This window comes from Coturnix japonica, chromosome 1 (assembly GCF_001577835.2).
Source record: "Coturnix japonica isolate 7356 chromosome 1, Coturnix japonica 2.1, whole genome shotgun sequence".
NCBI classification, from domain to species: Eukaryota; Metazoa; Chordata; class Aves; order Galliformes; family Phasianidae; genus Coturnix; species Coturnix japonica.
Genome location: NC_029516.1, coordinates 146,262,170 through 146,284,316, shown reverse-complemented (window position 1 = coordinate 146,284,316; position 22,147 = coordinate 146,262,170). Strand labels below are relative to the sequence as shown.

Genomic DNA, 22,147 nt, shown 5'->3' with positions numbered 1-22,147 from the left:
TTTTTCTTTTGTATTTTTCAGAATGACCTGTTGAAAAAATACTCCCTTTTATTTATTTTTAATTCATGTAAAAAATTGCATGCTTAGTCTTTCTTGGTTTAAAGTTCCCTTTACCATATCTCTCTCTCTCTTCACTGATCTTGAATGCCTATTAAAATTGTATCCCAATAAATGACATCTAAATTATTGTGGCCTGAAGGTTTATAAAATAGTGCATTCTGCAGAACAATAAGTCTAAACTTGCAATCCTTATTTTATGCCCGATGCTTTTGCCTTTCCCCCTCTTCCCAGTCTGTATATTTCGATCTGTTATAATCTAATATGTTGGCCTCTTATGACAAACTTTGTTCTGTAATCTCTTGAAATTTATCCTTTCCTTAAACTTTCCTCAAAATATGAGAGTACAGAATCTACTCTGCAGTTTTATGAAGTAGTACTAGGAGATCTATACACAAATTACTTTTCTGTATGGAAGAAGTAGGAATATGAACAAGTTAACTTAAATTAGATCTTTCTTCACTGGTGTAGGAGGACATGAGTTTCATTAACTATGTGTTGTAAAACAGCTGGGCACAACAAGCTGGAGCATGCCTTCCAAGAAATTTCAAAACAGTTCTTTTTGAATACACTGTCAATGAAACAGCACATTCTTGTAGTAAGACTGATAAATCAAAATAGACTTTTCCTAACACAGAAACAAAATGAATCCTGTTTGACATCATTTCTGTAGCTCTACTCATAATCTCGGCCAAAATTCAGTGCAAAATATATTTCTACATTCATAGAAGACAAATAATTTTGTGTTTAGGGTAGAGAACCAAGCCTTTTTGTATACTTCTCTTTAAAGATGGTAACCTACATCTCTACTTAGACACTTGGATTAATTCTTACAGCTATTTAGCAGTGGGATTCAGCTCAAACGTAGATGTCTAGATTAAAGTAAACATCCTGTTGATGTAGACTGAATTTGATATTTACTATAATAGGAACTTAGATACCTAGGTGGGGTATGAACTTTCTTCCTTTGGGGCATATGAGTGTCAGAATCTGTGACTATGTCCCACTTCCATTCCATGTGGAGAAAAGTATGTAGCTGTATGAACACCGCATAACATTAGTAGATGTTGAGTGGAAATATTCGAGTTAGTTCAGTGTCAGAAGCAGTCTGCATTTCTTGGCTCTGGATTATCAGCTGTTCCACAATAATTAATTTAAAGATTGTCTACATCGATTGGGCCAGAATATGATATTTTAAAAACTTAGCCAGTACGTAATATACAGTAGTGTTCATGAGTTCCTAGGTGCTTTGCACATACTCAAGAAGAAGAAGACTTGGTTAGAGAGATCAGTCTTCCAAAAGCAATTGTGGAAAAGAATAAAAATAAAAATGTTTGATTTTTGGATGCATTTTCATGTTTCAGTTTGTTTTCAATTTTAGAAATTCCTGAAATTGCTATGTTTGTCTGACTGGTTTCTTGGTTACCAGAAACTTTTGAAACAGTATCTACCCAAGCACATGGGACTCAGACATAAGTTTCTGCCTACTATCTAGATATAGACGTATGTAATAGAATATATAATTGCCCAATATAAGTGAAAAAATGATATCTCGAATTATTAAAAACTGGAGACTCTTGACTGAAGAAAGCCATTATCAATGCCTATTACCAAGAAAACTTAAAAATGTCTTACCTTTCAAAGCGTTAGTCCATAATGACACACTCACACAAAAATTTTAAAAAAAAAATAAGTGCAGAAAATAATCATTAATTAATTCCATGGCTCATAGAACTGTATGTTTTGTTAGCAGGTTATCATACAGAGGGTAAAGTGAAACTGAATATTTAGCATGTTTGTCATTGGTCATTTCATAAAAACGCTTCATTGCAAATCAGAACAGCTTGACTTTTTTGTACTTTTATATTCACAGTATATTAATAGCATGTATTTTTTCATACATATGGAGGATGACAGCTTTGTTTCTGTAATATATGTTAAATGATATCCTTGTGAGCATCTATGTTTATGTATCTATATGAAGATGATCTCTCTGACAAATTGTCAGTGGGATACAAATCTGCCTTTTGCCCTGTAATTTTGCCACTCATCTGTCCCAACTGGTCTATTTTGCCAAGAACTATTTTATAATTCCAAAATTATATGCACATCAAAGAGAAACAATTTAAAATAAATAAACTGCTAGATAATTATTTTGTCAAATTTTTGGCAAAGTTGAATTTTTACAGATGAAGTTCATGTTCAGCAGCTTTTCTTTGTAAATAGTGTCAATATTATGTGCCCTAATTCAGGAACATAATGTACTCATGCTTGATTTTGATCATGTGTCATCTTCTTAAAATGAAGAATATTGTATATTCCTTCCAAAAGGGAATAAAATGTGAAAAGTGAAAATATGTAACTTGACTCACATATAAAAAATGATGCAGCTTACGCATGTGGGCATGCAGCATACCTGAAGATGTTGTAATTTTTATCCTTTTCCTGTGTATAACACTTCATTACATTTCCTGTAATTCTGATGAGCAGAGAGACATTTTCTACAGGCAAAATAAATCTTACATCAGGTGTGTTCTAGCCCTCAGCCTGTTACTACATTTTAAGATAATCACATGGCACTAGTTAAGGATTTTATCTATATTACAAATCTGATCTCAGAAGGCTTTACATTCCCCATTGCAGCCTTTGATAATTCAATTAGTCTCTCAAAAAGTTGGGAGTAGCTGATAAATTCACTTTAATGTTAAATCAAGTACCCCAGCAGGTTTCAGTTAATATGATTGCTTCTCAGGGAGTTGAGCTCTAGAGGTGATACCTCCCAAATGGCGACTTTTGCAAGGAATACGTGGGCCTTGGAAACAGATTAAAAGAAGTATCTGTACCAGCATAGCTTCTTGCTATTAATAAAGTTACTTCAGATCATGACAGCGATCAAATTCACTCAGATGGTTGTCCATCTAGTTTAAGTTAATTTAATCAGCAACCTTTGTTCCTCCATGGAACAGATTCTGTGAATATGATGAATGATCTCAAGAACTGAGAATGGCATTACAGAAGCTGATTTTAACCCTTCCCTTTAAACAATGTCTTTTGGGATTCCCAAATCCTATTGGCAGACACTGGTTGCTGAATAACAAGTAGGAGGGGATTAGCTACATCTGCTTTGGCTGTGTCTTCAGAGAATGCTAACAATAATGCCAGTTCTGATTGTCTACCTCTAGGAAATGAACAAAGAGTATGTGTTAGATGAACAACAGGATTTAGTATGGTAAATAGATGGAGGTCCCCATAGAAATCAGCTAGCAAAGCAGGGAGAGAAAAACCCAAATAAGAAAATGCTGCTTACTACTTGCAACTGGTTGACATTAATAGGCAGATTGTCATTGACCTTCTGTATAGGATTACAGTCTTGCTAGAAGGAAGACTTGAATTTTAGATGTATCCATCCGTATCATCAGAGGTACATGTTATCATCATAGAGAAGGCCAACTGCAACACATGCAGAAAATGCTGTATTTTCCAGAAACTGAAAAGAAATAGTGACTGAAGTACACATATCCCTCTCTCCGCAGAATGCTTCATTTTATATTTTTATTCCACTTGTTTCTGTTTGAGATTCAACAGGCAATTATATTCAGTGATAATTTGTTCTTTGTCTTATAAAAGAGATTCTCACAGTAAGCAAAATATAATGTTACTATAGATATGATTTTTTTTCAAAGGTAGAGTTTGAGTCAAATTAATTTTTGTTGAATTCTAGGGAAGTTCAAGAGAGACATTTTGCATAGAAATTTAAAATTAGTATACAATTTCATTTTTCTTACTTGAAAATTGGAGTAACATAATAGCTTCTTTCTGTGCAGTTAACCTATTAAAAACAACTAGTTCTATATTTTTTTTCATGCAAATTTATGCTTGTTTTTCCTTAATATGCCCTTATTTTTTGTTTGTTTATTTGTTTGCTTTTGTTTTTTTTTTTCCATCAAAAAAATCCCCTCTGAAACTGAGAATATCTATTTCAAGATAAGTTAGCTGAAAATATGGAGGCAGTTTGTAATATCCAGCTGTAACTGAATTTATTTAAATATCATGTAAACCAGTAGGCTCTAGTGGCTAAATGTAGCCATGTTAATATATCACAAGAACATTTGATAATGCGGATGTGCTCTACAGGATTACCATCATTGATTTTCCACTTGATTATCTTTAAAAAAAATTATCTGCTAAATAAGCATGTCAGCTTTTCAGAGGACTGTGACTGATGTTTTATGAACAAAGTTGTTGACAGTATGGGGATCCTTGTTTATCATCTCAGCCTGACTCCCTCAGAAATGCCATCACTTAATCAAAAGCATATGCCAAATTTAGACTGATAATTTATTTAAAGAAGGGTGAATATTTGGGTTGATGTTGAAAAGACATAGATATAATGAATGGGAAAGCATAAGTATACTGAACCTTTAAAATAGGAATTTTGAGCTCAGAATCATTTTTAGGAATGAGGTCAGTCATTGGTGGGGGTTTGGGGTATGCTATTCTATAAATCTTATTTTGGCATATTGTGTTTTATTTTGGAGAATCTCAGAAAGCCTAAAATTTCATTCTGAGTTACAGAGCTATCAATTCTTCATTCTCAGGACAAGCAGGAAGGCATGAAGAATTTGACACATAAAGCTGTCTTCCTCTTAATTTCCTACTTATGCATAATTTAGATGCATGCTTTGGTAATATTTGCAAAAGATTTGTAGGTCTGAACTGTAGATATGAGAGCAAATTGGAATTTAGCACTCTTTTGCATACTACTCAATGTCATGATATGTTTGGTATTCAGATAGAACTGGGAGCCAACAGAACCTGGGCAGCAAAATCAGGGTACAGTGGCTAGGAGATTTGGTGGGGAGTTTGGCTCTAAATTCAATCAGGAGGAAGAATGACGTGCTGCCTACTATCCCAACTTGCTCTGTACACAAAGTACAGCTGATCAGCTGCTCTAAATTTCTCTTGCTAAACTCCTGGCAATAAAAATATAAGATTAAAAAAAAAATTATAAAGATCACTTCTTCATGCTGGTAAAACATTTTGTTTGTATAAAGGTGGCAGTCCTTGTACATCATCAGCAAAGCCACTCCCTGCTACAGCTCTGACAAGAAGTCAGATGGTACCAGATCTGCAGCCTCATGGAAGATCAGTGAAGATCAGCAAATTACTGTGTGTTCCTGCAGGCATTTGAACTGCAGTACTTTGAAGCCAATTTTACCTTTGTAAAAGATGTAGTTTGCCATCAGCGTGGTAGCACAATATCAGAGGAGAAAAATACATTATTTTACTTTTGCAAGGAAATATCATGGTGGAAAAGGAATTTTTATCTGACTAGATGGCAAATGAATATTCTGCAAAAATATTAGAAGTTACACAGGTAATTTCTAGAATATTGCTTTACGGGGGGGACATTTTTCATACTAACAGGGAAACATTAGGAGCAGATCTTGGAAAATAGTAATCATAATGCTGAGTTATGCACCTAAGTCCCATTTATATTCAATAAAGGAAAATTGTGCTCTTAGACTCACAGCAGACAATATGTTAAGTTTGAAAACTCAACTGAAAAAGTCAAACCATTGTGTGTATGTGTTTCTGACACTGAGGTAGGCAACTTCAGGATCTACCTGGATGCACACAGCCTGTGCATTTAGTGAAGATAGTATTTTACTTGCTTATCACCAAGTGCAAAGTAACTTTCAATCCACTCTTCTCCATTGTCTCTAAAGTCAGCATAATAGTTCTATCTAATTTTAATTGCTGGAAATTTGATTATATGGTTGTCTCTGCTTCTAGAAAGATTATTCTTTCTCTTATAGCTGATATTATGCATCAGATAATAAAATGATATTTAGCACCTCAGTCCACTTTCTGTGTCAAATTTTTTTAATCCTTTGACTAATGATAACTCTCCCGGAATTTCTTAAATTAGATGAAAAATCTCATTTTTTTCCATATTGCATGCTAGTGAAGTTTAAAGAAGAGAGCTAATAAAGTTATAGTTTGCCTTCACACTCAGGAGGATTTAATGTACATGGTAAGAGCTGGACCTTCAGCCAGGTCATTTGAAAACTGCATAGTTTAATTTTGGAACTTTAAGGAGAATCTCCATCAGACTTAGGCAGTTATATTTGCTTTAGGAAAGAGTATGCTTTATAGCCTTCCTAATAGAAATAACTTCTTATAAAAGATGCTTGTTAAGCATATTAAATTGTGTTACCATGGATGATGGCAGATGTCAAATTACCAGTATTAGTTATTGTTTGTTTATTTGTATTACTTTGCTGGAAGGTTTGAGGTGAACATAGACAGAAAGGCTAAAATAACTTCAAAAAGTCTTCTGTTTAGTGTTCATTCTATGCAACTGCCTGTATCTTTTAGAGTATTACTGTTCTGCATGGTCTGACTAACCAAAGAACAGGATTTGCCATGCTCTTTGATCTCTTCAAAATATATTGAAATCTGAAATCAAGTTCTTTGCCTGAGTTTGACTTCACTGGCAACAGTGAGCTGAATAATTTATTAGGATATAGAGTCACCCTAACATCACCTGAGAAATTATGACATGTCTTCTGAATGGACCTAGCTATGTCTGGCAAATAAATGAGCTCTGAAATCTAATATGGATAAAAGAATGTGGAGTAAAAATGAAGAAAGGTTTTTTTTTGTTTTTTTTATTTTTCTTTTTGTTTTCTTTTCTTTTAAAAAAAAAAGAGAGAGAGAGAGAGAGAGAGGGAGAGAGAGAATAAATAGAAAAAAAGAATTCCAGCTAAAACATTTACAGAGGAAACAACCCTGTTTGATTAAGAGGCTGTACAAAATGCATATATTCTGATATGAAAATGCACAATTTTTATTTTAAAAAATTTAGAAGGCACAACTAAAATATTTTGTTGGTAGCAGTACTGAAGAACTTTTTGAATATCTTGCCAATAACTCAAAAATACTTTTAACAAACAAACAACAACAGCAACAAAACAAACAAACAAAAACACTATAAATATGCTATCATTTATTTCCTTTGTATTAATCACATAGGTTAGAGGTTTATTACATATTAATATTAGGGACAATTAAGTCTGTTTAACACAGAGACAGATGCCAGATGTGTATGCATGTAACAGTTACGGAGGAAGCATATGCAGAGTATCAACTCTACAAATAGTCAGGCTCCCTAGGTGCTCAACAGTTTTGAAGCTATGGGAGGGAATGTTTTTATGTTAGAACATTTTCCCTTGGTGGTAGCAAATTAGCTGCCTTGTATCCATCTTCAGCTGCAACTGCGAAGTCACTTGAGAGCTTACAAATAAGTTTAGCGCTCTGCTAAACTGTGTCTTAGATACCTGAGAAGGAAATGTACCATGTGCGTGTTTTAACAGATGAACTGAAGAAAATGATAAAAGCTTGATTTTTTGCTTCCCGTAAGACTATTCTTTTATATTATAATTTCTCACTGAATTTGTGCAAGGTCAGCCTGAGCCACTGAGCCTTGATTTCAAATACAGTACTTCACATAACAATTTTTTGTCTTTCTGGGAGTTAAGGCAATCATGAGATTCAGTTTTCTCCCCTTCTCATTAGCAGTGATACTGGAAATTAAAGAAATTTGTGGAATTTTCTCTTGTGTTTTCTTTCCAAGAGAACAAAAAAGCTGACAGGAGTGGCAACCACTTAAATGAAGTTATGGTGGAAGATATGCATGAAGCTGTAAATGAAGTAAATATCATGAGGATATCTTCATATAAAGGGAAAGGTCTTAAAAACACTCAAAACTTAATCCTATTTTGCAGCATTTTGTAGCATGTCTGTCCTATTTCGAGGGGTATAGCATCTCCATCATCTCTGCACAGTAACAGTATTTTAAAGGAATTTAACAAATAGGCACTGGATGACATATTCTGAATTCTTCAGCAGCTTTAAAGGTAGCAGCTACAGCTACTACTTGCTTTGGCAGAAAGTGTTTAATTTATCTATTACCTCACTACTGGGTTTCCTTCGAAGGGTGTTTGTACAAGTAATTTGAGGGCACTTGTAAGAGCAATTACATTGACTTATCTGACTTGTGGTGGTGTTTGTAATTAGCTTTTAAGTCTACTTCCAGAACTGAAACACATTTCTTATAGGAATATGGCGCCAGTGAAAGATTTCCAGAGACCAGGAAAATAACTTCTAATGTTCAGAAGACTTTAAAAGTGAAGATATTAGTGAAAATATTGAACACATGATGCCAACATCTTTGGAAATAGATCCTAAATTATCCATTTTTCTTAAAGATATGTTTGGTCGTGTCACAGTCCTCTAACATCAGTACAACCAATGAAGCTGTAACACATGCAAAGATGACAAGTAAAATTATGACTCTCAGTTGAGCAGCTCAGCTGTTGCAAATAACTGTAACTTCCAGGAGAGATTTTCTGTATTAGTGTTGCTAATATATAGAGTCTCCTTGATCCTTGAAATAGAAGAAAGTGATCTTGAAAGCAGGGGTTTTGATGAAGTATCTGGGGAAATGAAGACATGCATACCCTGAAATCATCTTCAGTACCTTTTGGAGATTCATTTACAGTTCATGGAGAACTTGAAAATATTTTATTCTATCTATTTACATGTACAATTTTCCTTACCAAAATATTTATATTTAGAGAGACAAATTTAAAACATGTCCCTTATTATTCCTTCTGATTGATTTAATTAAAGCACCGTGCAGGCAGAAAGCTGAGGAGGAAAGCATTATGAAACTCCAGTTCCTAAAAGAGTGCGGGTGCTCCTTAAATTAGCACAAGGGTATTCCCATTCTGAGATCTCGTTTGAAGGTGGTGATAAAACATAACACGAGCAATCTGCTAAACAATAGTCTGGGGCACCATCTAATCAAACAGTAATGAATATGCTACTTATCATGGCACAGGGAGACTCCATATGAAACTGTTCAATTACTTATTTTCTTTTCTTGGGAAGGCATTTCTGTCTCTCTGTGTCCAAACAAGAGTTCTTGAAGATGACTGAACCTCTTAAGTTGTTTTTTAGTTCTGAGACAAGAAACGTTCTCCCTCTTGCTCCATCAGATGCATTGCACCTCCCATGAAGTCCAAAATGTAAGACATTTATATCAGCCTTTTGAAGTAAGGAATATTACCCAGTGGGCTTTTTCATCTATCAGTATAAAACAGACATGGTCTCATTTTGCCTTGGTAAAGGAGATTTTAACTGTAAATCCAGGCATGGTGGCAGGAATATGGAGGAAGCTGTATTCATTTTATCTATTTATTTATTTGTTTATTTATTTATTTATTTATTTCCCCCCACCAATGTAGCCAGATTTTGAATGATTCAGCATGAGTATAGCCTTTTTTGTGTGTGTGTGTGTGAGGAATTCTGCAAAGGAGAATAGCATTTGGAAAGCTTTCATATGTTGATTCAGTATTGGACAAAATCAAGCTCCCATACAGAACCTGATATTCTTCAATTCAATAGAATTTACCTATATTCAGAATGTAAACAGAGCCACTGAAACATATAGAAACAGATTTTTTTAGAAGCCTGTTTTTCCCCTCAGTTTCACCCTCATCAGTCAATGTCTGTAAACAAGTTGTCACATCCAAAATTGAGACAAGCTTACAAAGCAAAAAACTTAGCGTTTTGTAATTAAAGATTTGTATGCTGAGATAATTGGCAACTGGTGAGGAAGGCTCACCAGTATAATATATAGCTAATCAGTGATGGTTTGGCAGTGTGACAAAAGGGGATTCTGTATTTAAATTATGTAGGTTTTACACTGATATTTTCAGGAAATGTCAACAGCATGGTTATATTTTCATTAACATTGTCTTTCTTTCCCATACATTGCTTTTGTTTCTTACAGTCACATATTACCTTGTCTCTGAATATACGATCTATCATTATTTGTATAGGATGCAACATAGGGTTGCTTAATTTCTGGATTCCTAAATATCACAATACAGTATACAGTGCTAGCTTTTACTAAATATCAAAAATTAGATATGGAAATTATTGATATTAGAGTGTCAGTACTGATATAATCTCACTGTAAAAGTTGTGGAACTGCTTTGATTGAGTAAGAAAATATATAAAAAATATATTCCTTTTAGCAGATCCTCAAACCTATTTCCTTGTGCTAATCACTGCAGTCTCATCACTTTTATATTCCAGGAAGCTGCTTTTGGGCTCTGCAAGATTAACTGTTTAAAACCATGAACATGTCAGGTCACTACAGTTGCCCCGTAGACTGCTAAGTGCCAAGCTGGCATAGACAGTCCTTGTATATTCCTGCCTGCAGCACTGGATTTGGAAAGGTTTTTATGTCAGGATGGGGAAGAAGCCAAAATATCTTTTCATGACTGCCATATGGTCCTTTTGCTTCAAATTATAGAGGGTACCAGTCTGACTTATAGGTGAACTTTAGTAGCCAAAACTGGGTGTCCATTCTCAGCCTCTCTTTCTTCTTCAATAGGAAGAAATTACTACTCAGAGACACACTTATTTCCCTCACAGCTACCCCAGCAGATAGGAAAGCAGATAATTAAGCACCCAGAAGAATCTCATCCCCTTTTTCTGAGTGATTTTGTCAAGGCACAGCAATAGAACATAAGCAGGAGTTTCTAAGGCAACTCACCTCCCGTTAAGGTTGTTGAGGGTCGTTGAGTTGTCCTTTGCCTTTTCAGTGCGTGGTGCTGTGTCCATTGTCTGCTATAAAAGGCTGCATTTGTACAGTCACAACTGAGAAGCATATGGATAAATGTGAAAGGCCATGGGCTATGCCCAGAACATGATAGAAATTGTTTTTGTGCTTTGGAAGTTCTGACAATGTTGGGAATTTTGGAAGCAGAGCCTATTCCTGTCTGTGACTCACAGGTCTGATTTGCCTCCAGAACAGCAAGGCAGAGGCCAAAGACCCATTGTTGGGATCTGTGGACCAGCCCGCTGTGAGGATGGAAAATTTTCAGGTAATGAAAATGTTTTCTTTCTCTTATACTGTCTTTAAATAGAAATATATGATTTCAATTAAATTATAAATATGAAGCATGTTTATGTAATATATATATATATATGTTAAATGTTCTGTAGTGCTTATTGTATTATTGCTGTGTTCCTCCAATATTTATGGTCTGGGACAACTGAACTAGAATTAAATCCATAGACTTACCAGCTTTTTTTTTTTTTTTTTTTTTTTGACTTTAAAATGCCTTATGCCATGTCAGTGTCAGAAATATATTCTATTTATCCTCTGTCCAAAAGACAAGCAAGTAAGCAACCAAGAAAGCAAACAAGCAAACAAACAAACAAACAAAAAAACAACAGGAGAAAACTTTGTAAGGATTATAGGTCTCAAATCCTTTGTTTTAATATCAGACCACAAAATTCAAGAGTTTTTTAAAAGTGACATTCTGTTCTTATTCTACTGCCAGTCATACTGCTAATCTGAGCTACGTAATTGCTTTGCCTAACTGAAAGGAGCCTTGAAACAGACAAGCCAATATAAATACTCAGAATGGCGACAGCTCTGTTTAATAACAGCAAGCATGTGTATAGAAGTATTTGTTTACCTCTGCTCGTTTATGTCAAAATCAATTGTAATTAAACAGGAATCCAACCACAGAAGAAGTACTTTAGCTGATTGTTCTTGTCAGAAGTGTCATATAGCCACAGTCCTTAGGACATGTGAAAGAAGCGCATTATTTTCCTCCTGTGATAAATATCTACATACTATCCTCCCAGTTCCTCAGTAAAGGCAATTGTCTGTCTCAAATCAAGATGTTTTCAGGTATATTACAGGAATTACAGAAGTTCTGAAAGGCCAAGTTATTTATATTCTCTCTTGGACATTAAGTGTTTATTGTCCATCTGTTTATACATATGTACAGAAAATACAGGCCAGGTCTATTTCAAGTTATTAAAATATACAAAGCACATTATTCTACTAACCTAAAGGAAATACTGTTCCTCTCAATGCCCTACCTAATATGTTTGTGGTCAGACCAGAGAAATATACAATACAGAACATATGCCTTGGTTCATTATTGAGTGAGCTTTAGTGGAAATATTTTCAGCAATGAACACACACACAATCAAGGGTAAAATGATAGGGATTCAGTGTGAACTGTATGTATGTATTCAAATGTTAGTCTTTTTCTTTGTAGAGTAAAGCAAGGGTCAGTAATATGTAATATGTGGATCACTGCCCACTGTGTAATGCAATGAAAAACAGAATATTTCAAGGGTGAAGGTGGATAGCAGTGTGCAACTCCAAGCTTCAGAAAGAATATACACTTACAGGGATCAGTCCTCAATTGTATTTTTAATTTGAAGCTGTTTTCACTGAGGCATCCCAGAGAACCATTCCTGAAAGTTACTGCTTATTTTTTAGCTTGACTATTTCAGGTATAGAGATGCAGCTTTACATTCCAAAGCACCATATTCCAGTGGTGTTACACAAGCTTGTAGGAATAATTAACAGACCCAATGCACCAAAGACAGAAAAGAAGAAGGGGAAAAAATAAAACAAACATCTATTAGAAGAAGCTATTAATGTGATAGTAAAAACTAAGTGTAACCTGCTGAGAGGAAAGCAGTAAATGAGTAAGACACCTGGAAAAATAATTGGCATTGTCTAGGACAATCAAACGTAACAAAATGTTCACTGTTATTTATGTATTTATTTATACAATAAATATACACTGCTATTTATGTATTTTTTTATACAAATACTAATTAAATCTTCACTGATGAGCTTGTGTTCATAAAGAGGAACATTTTGTGAGCTCTTGGAAAAGAATGCACATGAATGACTATTTACCAAGTCAAATCTTATAAATTATGACCTCTATTCTGTCTTTGCTTCAAACACAATTTGATAAAAGCAATTACAGATTTAGGGAGGAAAATGATTTTATATATGTATGCATGTGTATGTCCAGGACTGTGTGTAGGTAATATATACATAATGCACACATGCATTTTAAATCTGATTTTCATTATGCTCAAACCTTCACATTGCATTATATGGTGTACCTCTATACAGACCACAGTGTTCTTCATCTTTCATGATATATTTCTTGGAAATGTTTATGTGGTGAGTTTTTATGTACAGGGTTTTTTTTTACTTTTTATTTGCTTTGCAGCTTCATGTATGTGTGTGTGCAATTAAAATTAGGTTCCAATTTAATTGGAAAACAATTTATGAAGTCAGTTTGGCTACTGTGAGTCACTGTTGTTTTTTCCTTTTCTTAAGGCAAAAAATTACATATGTCTTTGTTATCATTATGCAAATTTTATGTGATTAATAAATTTAATTGCAATATGTCAGTTTTAACCATTGAAGGAAGCCAGATATCCAAAGCATTAACTGATTAATTAGTAAAATATATTTACAGTGAAGTCAGTACTTGTATTTAAAGGTATTCATTGTATTTATGGGGAAAGAATAGGAAATTAAGGGTAGCACAATAAGAGCATCTTTTGCATCAAACTTAATATAGAATGCAGATGTTAATTACCAACTTCTCTGGCAAGGCAGAATAAAATACATATGTCATAGGTTACACCAAAATACATACCTTTCATTGACATTTGCATTTTTTTCAACATACTTCTTTTCCTAAACCATCTTAAATTTCAGTCCAGTAAAAGTTTCCTATCTAGGTGACTGTTGTTTCCAGACAGCTTCTTTCTTTTTCTTTTGATGGCAGATAATTTAGCAGTTCTATTTTCGTGTGTGTTCTCCCTGAAGTGCATGAAGTACTTCTGACTGTTTACCCTTAGAGCTCCAGAGAGTTTGGAAAACCTCTAGGCTGCTTCTGTTTATTGTACACACTTGCACTGTTAAAGGTTTATTTTCAACACGAGGGAGACAAGCACAGAAATAAAGACCAGTGGTGCATATCTCTCTACCAGCGCATCTTGATGTACAGTGCTGTGTTTGACCTATTTAATGTATATATATTTATATATGTACCTTTAAATTTCTTCAGTTTTCTCACTAACACTAATTTGGCCTTTGGTGGTGATAGTTCATTTCATATTTGGAATTTCTACTGCTAGTACTAAAGGGCCTGTTCGATTTTCCTCAGTCTGTTCTATGTAGCAAGCAAAATTACAAGCTAATAGTGAGATGAGTGGCTTATAACGTATGATAATCAATATCTGAAATCCATTTCCCACAATGTGACACACACAAAAAAAAAACCAAACAAAAAACCTGAAGTGAAAGGCACAGATTTTCAAAACCAGAGTACAAAAGCTCATGAACCTGCTTGAATAGGTGGTTTTCACTTCAAGGTCAATCAGGATATTTTTCTTCACAAAACTGCCTTCCTGTTTGGCTAAGTATTTATTCTCTCACTGCCAAGGTGCTTGAGGATCAGAAATGGAAAGTTAGTCAATACTATGAGTATGAATGCAATCCTGCTTTAGCAAATGCAGGAAATGAGAAGGGGAAGGAAGTTGTGACATGCAATATGCATGAAATACATGCTATATGTTAAATATTTCTTCTACTTAAAGAGACTGCCAGCAAACTTTGTATTTTTATTGATGTCAATGAATCATGCAAATACGGTAAGTTATCTTCATATTCAGCATATGTGTGCATACATGAAATAATAAATTCAAATCATAGGAAATAACTCAGTGAAAAAATTAAACAAATCAGTCTTGAAAACCGCAAAGCAAAGTTTTTGGCACACTACTAAGTACCTAAAGTAGTTAATGTGTTTCAAGTGACTAAGAACTTATCTTCATCTTGCATCTCAAGTTTGTTCATTACAGTGTTAGTTCAAGGAATAATTTTATTAATGCGGTACATTCACAATTTAAAATAATATTGGAGAAATGAATCTCCTATTTCTTAAGTTGTTCAGTTCTGCATTTTATATGTTTGTAGGTTACTCTGAAAGTAATACCTCCTATTTATTTTGGAAACTATAACAGATACAAAGAATACAGTAACACTATTTGGAAATACAAATTTGAAGCTACAAAACACTATTTTTCAAAGCAGACACCGCCATTAGCTATGCATTTTCACCAGTGATAAAGAGACTGCATTCCATGCTCATAAAAATGTGTACAACGATCCAGAATGTGATTTGTCTTTCATGTCACTGTCACCACTGCTGAAATCTAAGACCTGTCATCGTACTGTGCTCATACTCACTCCTTGATTTCAGTAGCCATTCCATAAGCACTGATGAATATCAATGGGAGCAACTTTCTCTGCATGGAGTTCAATAAAACCCAATTGTTTCATCTGCACATTCGTGTCAGACATCATTTTGTCAGGGTGTCTCTCTGCTGCCATCTGTCACAGAGCAACAAAATGCAGTGAAATATTGGCAGGGAGCTTCAACCACTATTGCCATACCATCAACTGACACTGGCCTCTGATGTCATGGACCAAAATAGTAAAATAGGAGATACTACTTTTGAAGCAGCCTATATACATGTAAATATTGAAAAGTAGAAAGTAGAAAATTAAGAAAGATAATTTTAAGACACATAAAACTAGAGGCCAAAAGGCTGTAAAAAGTGTGATCTCTCAGTGCATTAAATATGGTTATCATGTTTTACAAACAGTGCTACATCCTATTTATTTATTTATTTGTTTATTTTCTATGAGATATAGTGGAAAAAAGATGATTTCTGCTTTCATGAAATAATTTAAAAGAGAGCAAAGTGACAGGGAGAAATATTTGCTCATTGTTTATGCAGTTCAGAGCATTTAACAGCAGCTAAGAAATACATTTTTTTTTAATTTTTGATTTTGTTTAAAGAAACAGAAATTATATATTTTTTAAAAAGATGCAAAAGATAGATAAGTTTGCAAAACAAAACAATTAGCAAAAGTAAATTAATGTCTTAGAGAATCCTTTAAAAGGACCAAAAACTCAGCATTACTCAGCACTGTCATGAATTCCGTATAAGAGTAAAATAATTTCAGATTGGTTAGAGAAAATCCTAAATTAAGGAGTTATTATTTATCGTTACTATCTAGATCCACTTTTTAAGCCAGAGGCTATGCTTATCACAAATCCACTCTGTAGAATTCAGAGGAAGAGAAAAAATATCAGAAACAAAACAAAGGAAATATTTACAAAATCTAAAATTCCACAATTATTGTAGAAAGGTCTTGGTTTGCATTGCCCTTGGAGCACTATTTTAGTTTTTGTTGTTTATTTCTGTTGGATTTCTATGAATAATAAAACCTAACCAGATTTCAGATTTTATTATCTACTGCCCATTCCCTGTTAAAACTTGAAACCTTCCTCTCCAGTATTCTTGCTCTATGTCCCTTTTTTTTTTTTTTTTTTTTGCACACCATGGAAGCTGCAGAAAACTAGATGCAAAAACCATAGTAGGGGTGAACTAATGGTTGGAATGAGGTGTCTAAATTGTCCTTTACGTGTATGAAATAAGCAATTAAGCAATTGTCATTAAGTAATTGTCTCACATATGTTGTGCCTGCAGGCGTGAGTGCCAATTCCATTGTGTTCAAGTGAAGCAAAATCAGAATTTTTCCTAGTTCTGTCAGTGCATTGCAGTCTTAGGGCTGGGAATATATTTTCATCTTGTTTTATGTTGTGACTACTTCAGCTTGTATTGCATGCTAAAATAATTATGAAGCTTGCTTATGTTTGGAGATCCCCTATAAATTTTGTTTTTAAAGCATGTATGTTATATTCTCTACCTCAAAAATCACTCTGTATCCTTCTCTAACTGTACTTCATTCTCTCTTGCTTTTCCTATTTCTTTTCTGAAAGTCTTATACCATATACCATTCTTAGATTTAAGGAAAGTAGGAAGGAAGGAAGGATTTATGCCAAATGACTTTTTTTTTTTTTTTTTTTTTTTAAAAACTGTATTAATGACTCACAGATCTAAGTGAATTTTGAGTTATATATTATTTTCTTATCATGATAAGTAACTAAATATACTTAGATTTAAAACCAGACAAGCCCATAAAATAAACCAAGGCAAAACATAACAAAACACAGACACACACAAAATAAAAAATCAAAACCCCTCCTCATTGCAATCTCCCTTCAGTCAGGAAGTTGTAGAGTGCAATGAGGTCTCCCCTGAGCTTCCTTTTCTCCAGACTAAACAATCCCAGCTCCCTGAGCCGCTCCTTGTAGGACTTGTTCTCCAGACCCCTCACCAGTTTTGCTGCCCTTCTCTAGACACATCCCAGGGCCTCAGTGTCTTTCTTGTAGTGAGAGATCCAAAACAACACAGTACTTTAGGTGCGGCCTCACTAGTTCTGAGTAGAGATGGGATGATTACCTTCCTGCTTCTGCTGGCCACACTATTTCTAATGCAGGCCAAGATGGCATTGGCCCTCTTGGCTACCTGAGCACACTGTCAGCTTATGTTCAACTGAGCATGAACCAACATTTCCAGGTCCCTTTCCTTTTTACAGTCCTATGTTCATAAGTCATAATTCAGAAGTGATTCTTCTATGTCAGGTTTCTGCAGTGCAACTCTCCATGAATCTAGTGGTTACTTACAGACATCATAATATGTCTATACTGTGGGTTATTTTCTAATTTAAAAAGATTATGATCAGTTAGAATTTGTCCTGTAATCTGTTCAAGAAGTTTGCTCAGCTTTCGTCAAGACCTGTTGTGGATGTCTCTGTGAATGCGTATAATTAATCCTGACATATACATGTACACCTGCGTATTTATAGTATTTGGGGGTGATTTTGTTTGCTTGTTTGTTTTTAAAATCCAACTGGAATTTAAGGCATTTTGTATGTACTGAATTCTTCAAATAAAATTTGGAAGCAATATGTCCACTCTGTTGATCAAAATACTTAATAGCAACACGTGGTTGATCAAAACCCAGAGATAGTAAAAGGATTTTTGGGGTCAGCATTGACTGGAGAGTACTGAAAAATTCAAGAAAGAAGTGAGGATAATTTGCATCATAGTTGTGCATTCCTGAAAATTAAAAAAAGAAAAAAGAAAAAAGAAAAATACATACCAGCATTCACAAAATCCATGATTTAAGTGTATTTCTAGAATTTTCCTGCTCCCTGAAATTGAATTAGAGTCATGCATACAATTTCAAAATAGTAAGTAGTGACCCAAACATATTCTGTTAGTTCAAAAGTACAGTCAAATAAGGTTTTAAAAGCATTGTAGGATGGGAAGTATTAAAATTTATGTTCTAGAAATGTAGTGAATTAAAAAGAATAAAAAATAAAAATAATTTTAAAAAACTAACTGTATTTTTTTGAAAGAAATAAGAATATAGAAATCCTACAATCATTATCATTTCAAATAGTATGTCACGGTTTGTCATTCTTCCAAATTGTATGTATTGAGCAAATCCATTTTCAGTTATTGCACCAAAACAAAAAAATGGTAAAGCTGATTATATGATCCATACTCATGTCTAATAAAATTGCAATATGCAATTTTTGACAAGCTTATATTTAATGCATTCTGATGGAAAATTCTAGTTCTCAGTTCTCAGCAGGAAAAGTAGGCTTTTTAAGAAAACCTTTTTATTTCGTGACTGTCATACAAACATAACAATTACAAAAGAAACGGAGGTGACAAAAATGAAAAGCCAGCTTGCTGATTCTTGTGAAGTGTTTGTATTTCCAGAAAGGCAGTCATTGCTCAGTTATTTGATTTGAAAAATTAATCCTGATAATGCCTTTTGAGTTCTTTAAGTACTGCTCACTATTTTCTAGGATGAGTTTTACAGAACAAAGCCTAACAGATTTCTACAGCAGATTAGTTTACAGCTGAAGCTCAATTCCACTGAGAATGATTCTCTAATGACCCCTTTTTACTTCCACTGGGCTGGCAGAATGCTTTAATACATGGAGAATAGCATTAAATAAATCTAATGTCTCAACTAGTAGATCTATGCCATCCTTCTGAAATACTTTAATTATAGCTTTTCTTTTTCTCCATAATTATGAAACCAGATGTCAAGTCCATCAGAAGTTGATCACAGATACTTCATTAAAGGAATCCACTTATAACGAGAGTTTTTCTCTTTTCCTTTGTTTTGCAGAACAAGAAGAATGTGTTAATTGCACAGATGAATGCAGAGTGCTTGGTCATTCTGACAGATGTTGGATGCCACAGTTCCCTGCAGCCAGCCAGGCTGAGAATGCAGATTATCGCACAAATCTCTTTGTACCCACAGTTGAAGCTAATGTTGAGACTGAGACTTACGAAACTGTGAATCCCACTGGGAAAAAGACTTTTTGTACATTTGGGAAAGACAAGAGAGAGCACACTATTCTCATTGCCAATGTTAAACCTTATTTAAAAGCCAAACGTGCCCTGAGTCCTCTACTTCAGGAGGTTCCCTCAGCATCGAGCAGCCCAACCAAGACATGCATTGAGCCTTGCACCTCAACAAAAGGACCTCTGGATGGTTGTGAAGTGAAATCAGGAGCCTTGGCTGAACCAAACAGCCAGTACTTGTCAACTGACAGTCAGTATCTATCGCCTAGTAAACAGTCAAAAGACGCTCCCTTCATTACATCAGATCAGATGGCTAGGGCCTTTGCAGATGTGCATTCCCGAGTGAGCCGAGACTCAAGTGAGATGGACTCTGTTCTGGAGCAGTTAGACCGTTCAGCCCGGGATCTAGGCAGGGAGTCGGTGGATGCCGAGGAAGTTGTGAGAGAAATAGACAAGCTCTTGCAGGACTGTCGGGGAAATGACCCTGTGGCCATCCGAAAGTGAGGGGGAAAATAAGGACAGGCTGGCAGTTATGTTCCTCTTCTGCTGACTAAAACTAACTAAATAAAAAATAAAATCCCCTGGCTGTAACAGGAATGATTTACAAGAATGAAGGAAGACCAATGCTGCTTTAAGGCTTTTAGTGAACATCTGAAGTGCCCACGAGTATGTTCTTTTCACTGCTCTTTCTTTTTGACAGATAACACTGGTTTCATTTTGACCAAACTTTCATTAGGACAGAGTCAAGTACACAAAGAACTGTACAAATGAAGAAAAGACGGTACCATTTTGACAATCTGATAGGAAAGTGGAATGGAAATACGTCTGATACTTTAAGACTGTCCTCAATAGCTGATGCTGACTTTACTGTTTACGTATAAACCCCAAGAAAAAACAGGGTTGAATATTTCTGTTCTGTGGTGGATTTCCAGCAGTCACCACAGGCTTCTACGGAAAGTCCTAAAAGAGTTCTTGTAGTAGTCCAAGCGACGCCAAACATTAACATTCATTTGTGGTAAACATTTATGTACAAAGTTATCTGCCACAAATAAGGGAGGAAAGGAAAGAAAAAAGAAAAGAAAAAACAAAAAAGAAAAAAGAAAAAAAAAAAAAAAAAAAAAAAAAGAAAAAAAAAAAAAAAAAGAAAAAAAAAAACAATAACAAAAAACAAACAAACACACACCATTTCCAGATCATTATTCAACCAGACATATCCTGATCATCCGGTAAAACACTACATATCATATTAAGATTAAATGTAAAATGATATAGTCCATCTTGTCCTGCACACACATCAGCTAATTCACTTGAAAAAGAAGAAAAAAGGATAGTATCTATTTAGCATTTTAGTGTCCAGCAAAACTATAAAATTTTAAGGGTTAGTGGTTTTATTAAGTTTTAAAAGAAAAAAAAAGTGCGACGAGAAACAATACCTTTGTTTGAAAAGTTACCTTTCAGGGTAATGCACAAAATAAATTAGCATTCTTAACACTTTTTAATTCATTTGTGGACACTAAAATAGCTCAGGAAACTGAAAATGTCTTAGACATCCACACAAATCACACGATCATATAAATGTGCAAATGTAAGACGATTCAGTGTGTTTACATCAAATGACATATTTTTATTGATTTATTGCAGATTCAGTGCATATGAGCCAAATTGTTGAGTGTATAAGAGCTATATTGTGTATTTTATTAAATTAATATATAGTTTGTGTTGCAAAAAATATTTGGGCTTATATTGTAAATGGCAAGTGTTGCCTCAGTAGCTTTGTTCGAACCTCTTATGATTTTGTTTCCTGTTGCCTTTTCCAACCCATTGGATTTTGGATAAGCAGTGGCACTCAGAAGCAAAGTCTCTTGTTATTGATTGGTCTACGATAGTTCTGCCGAGTACATTAATCTGTTCAAAATGTGTTTGAGTGAGCTGATGGAGCTAACTGAATGCCTACAAAATATATCCATCAGTCATGGTTTTGTGCAAGTCCTTGTAGAAGCTTTCTATTGCAAACTCATGTTTAATAACAAAAATTACTCTTGAACCAATACCTGAAACTTTCTTATTTATTTTGATTGGTTTTATTTTGTTTTCCCCAAATATGTGCAGCCAGCTGGTAGTTATAGTTAGGATATTTGATTGACTTTTTAAGAAATGTCACCCTTTTCAAAGTTTTCATATTTAGCTGGGAGATCTGAAACATATGTCTGTGCCAAAACTTGTCAAGGCTTGAGCAGTATTTTCCCTGTATTTTCTTATAGAGGGGACTGTGCAATTGCTTCCTGCAGTTCTAATTATATACTGTTTATGTGGGGATATTGTTTCTGGTTTTGTTTTCATTTGTTCTGAAAAATATTTGCAGAATAATAATTGGGAGAGCTTCCAACTTTTATTACTGTGTTTTCTAAGGGCATTTCTATTACATTTGAAAAATTCAAAATTGCCTTCAGATCAATGTTTAAAAAATCAACCCACGTTCAGGACGAACTAGCACAGAATGAAGATACCCGAGAAGAAAAAAATGTCTACACAGCTGCAGGAATGATCCTCTGTATGCTTCAGATACTGTGCTGGACATAAAAGTACAGCACATTGTTTAAAAAACAGTGTCTGGGTTTAATTAAACATAATCTCTACTATAAAAACATATAAAAATATTTATTTAATTTAGTTTGGTAAACTCTCAAATATCACAAAGCCATACTTTTCATCAGTTCAAGGAATAACATCATCCAACTTTCTCTTTTTATGTTGATATTGCCATTAAAAATGCCGTGAAATTTGCAGCTTAGTCGCAAGTCGTACAATTAATTGTCTTTGGTAGTTGGAAACGCCCATTCCAGTTTGCTCTTAGCTCCTGCTGT

General features: G+C 34.5%; 1 protein-coding gene across 6 annotated transcripts in view; it reads left to right on the top strand.

Moving 5' to 3' along the window:
* PCDH17 (protocadherin 17) overlaps positions 1-20,344 on the top strand; it is an 87,754-nt gene extending 67,410 nt beyond the window's left edge. For 3 of the 6 annotated variants that reach the window (XM_032442071.1, XM_015851690.2, XM_015851691.2), the window contains 2 exons: positions 10,947-11,021; positions 19,105-20,344. In XM_032442071.1, the coding sequence (XP_032297962.1) occupies positions 10,947-11,021; positions 19,105-19,787 (758 nt within the window). In that variant the 3' untranslated portion in view covers positions 19,788-20,344. Of the gene's footprint in view, positions 1-10,929; positions 11,022-19,104 lie in introns of all 6 variants that reach the window. The other 3 variants (XM_032442074.1, XM_032442073.1, XM_032442072.1) reach the window with 3 other exon arrangements.
* Positions 20,345-22,147: the final 1,803 nt, after the last annotated feature.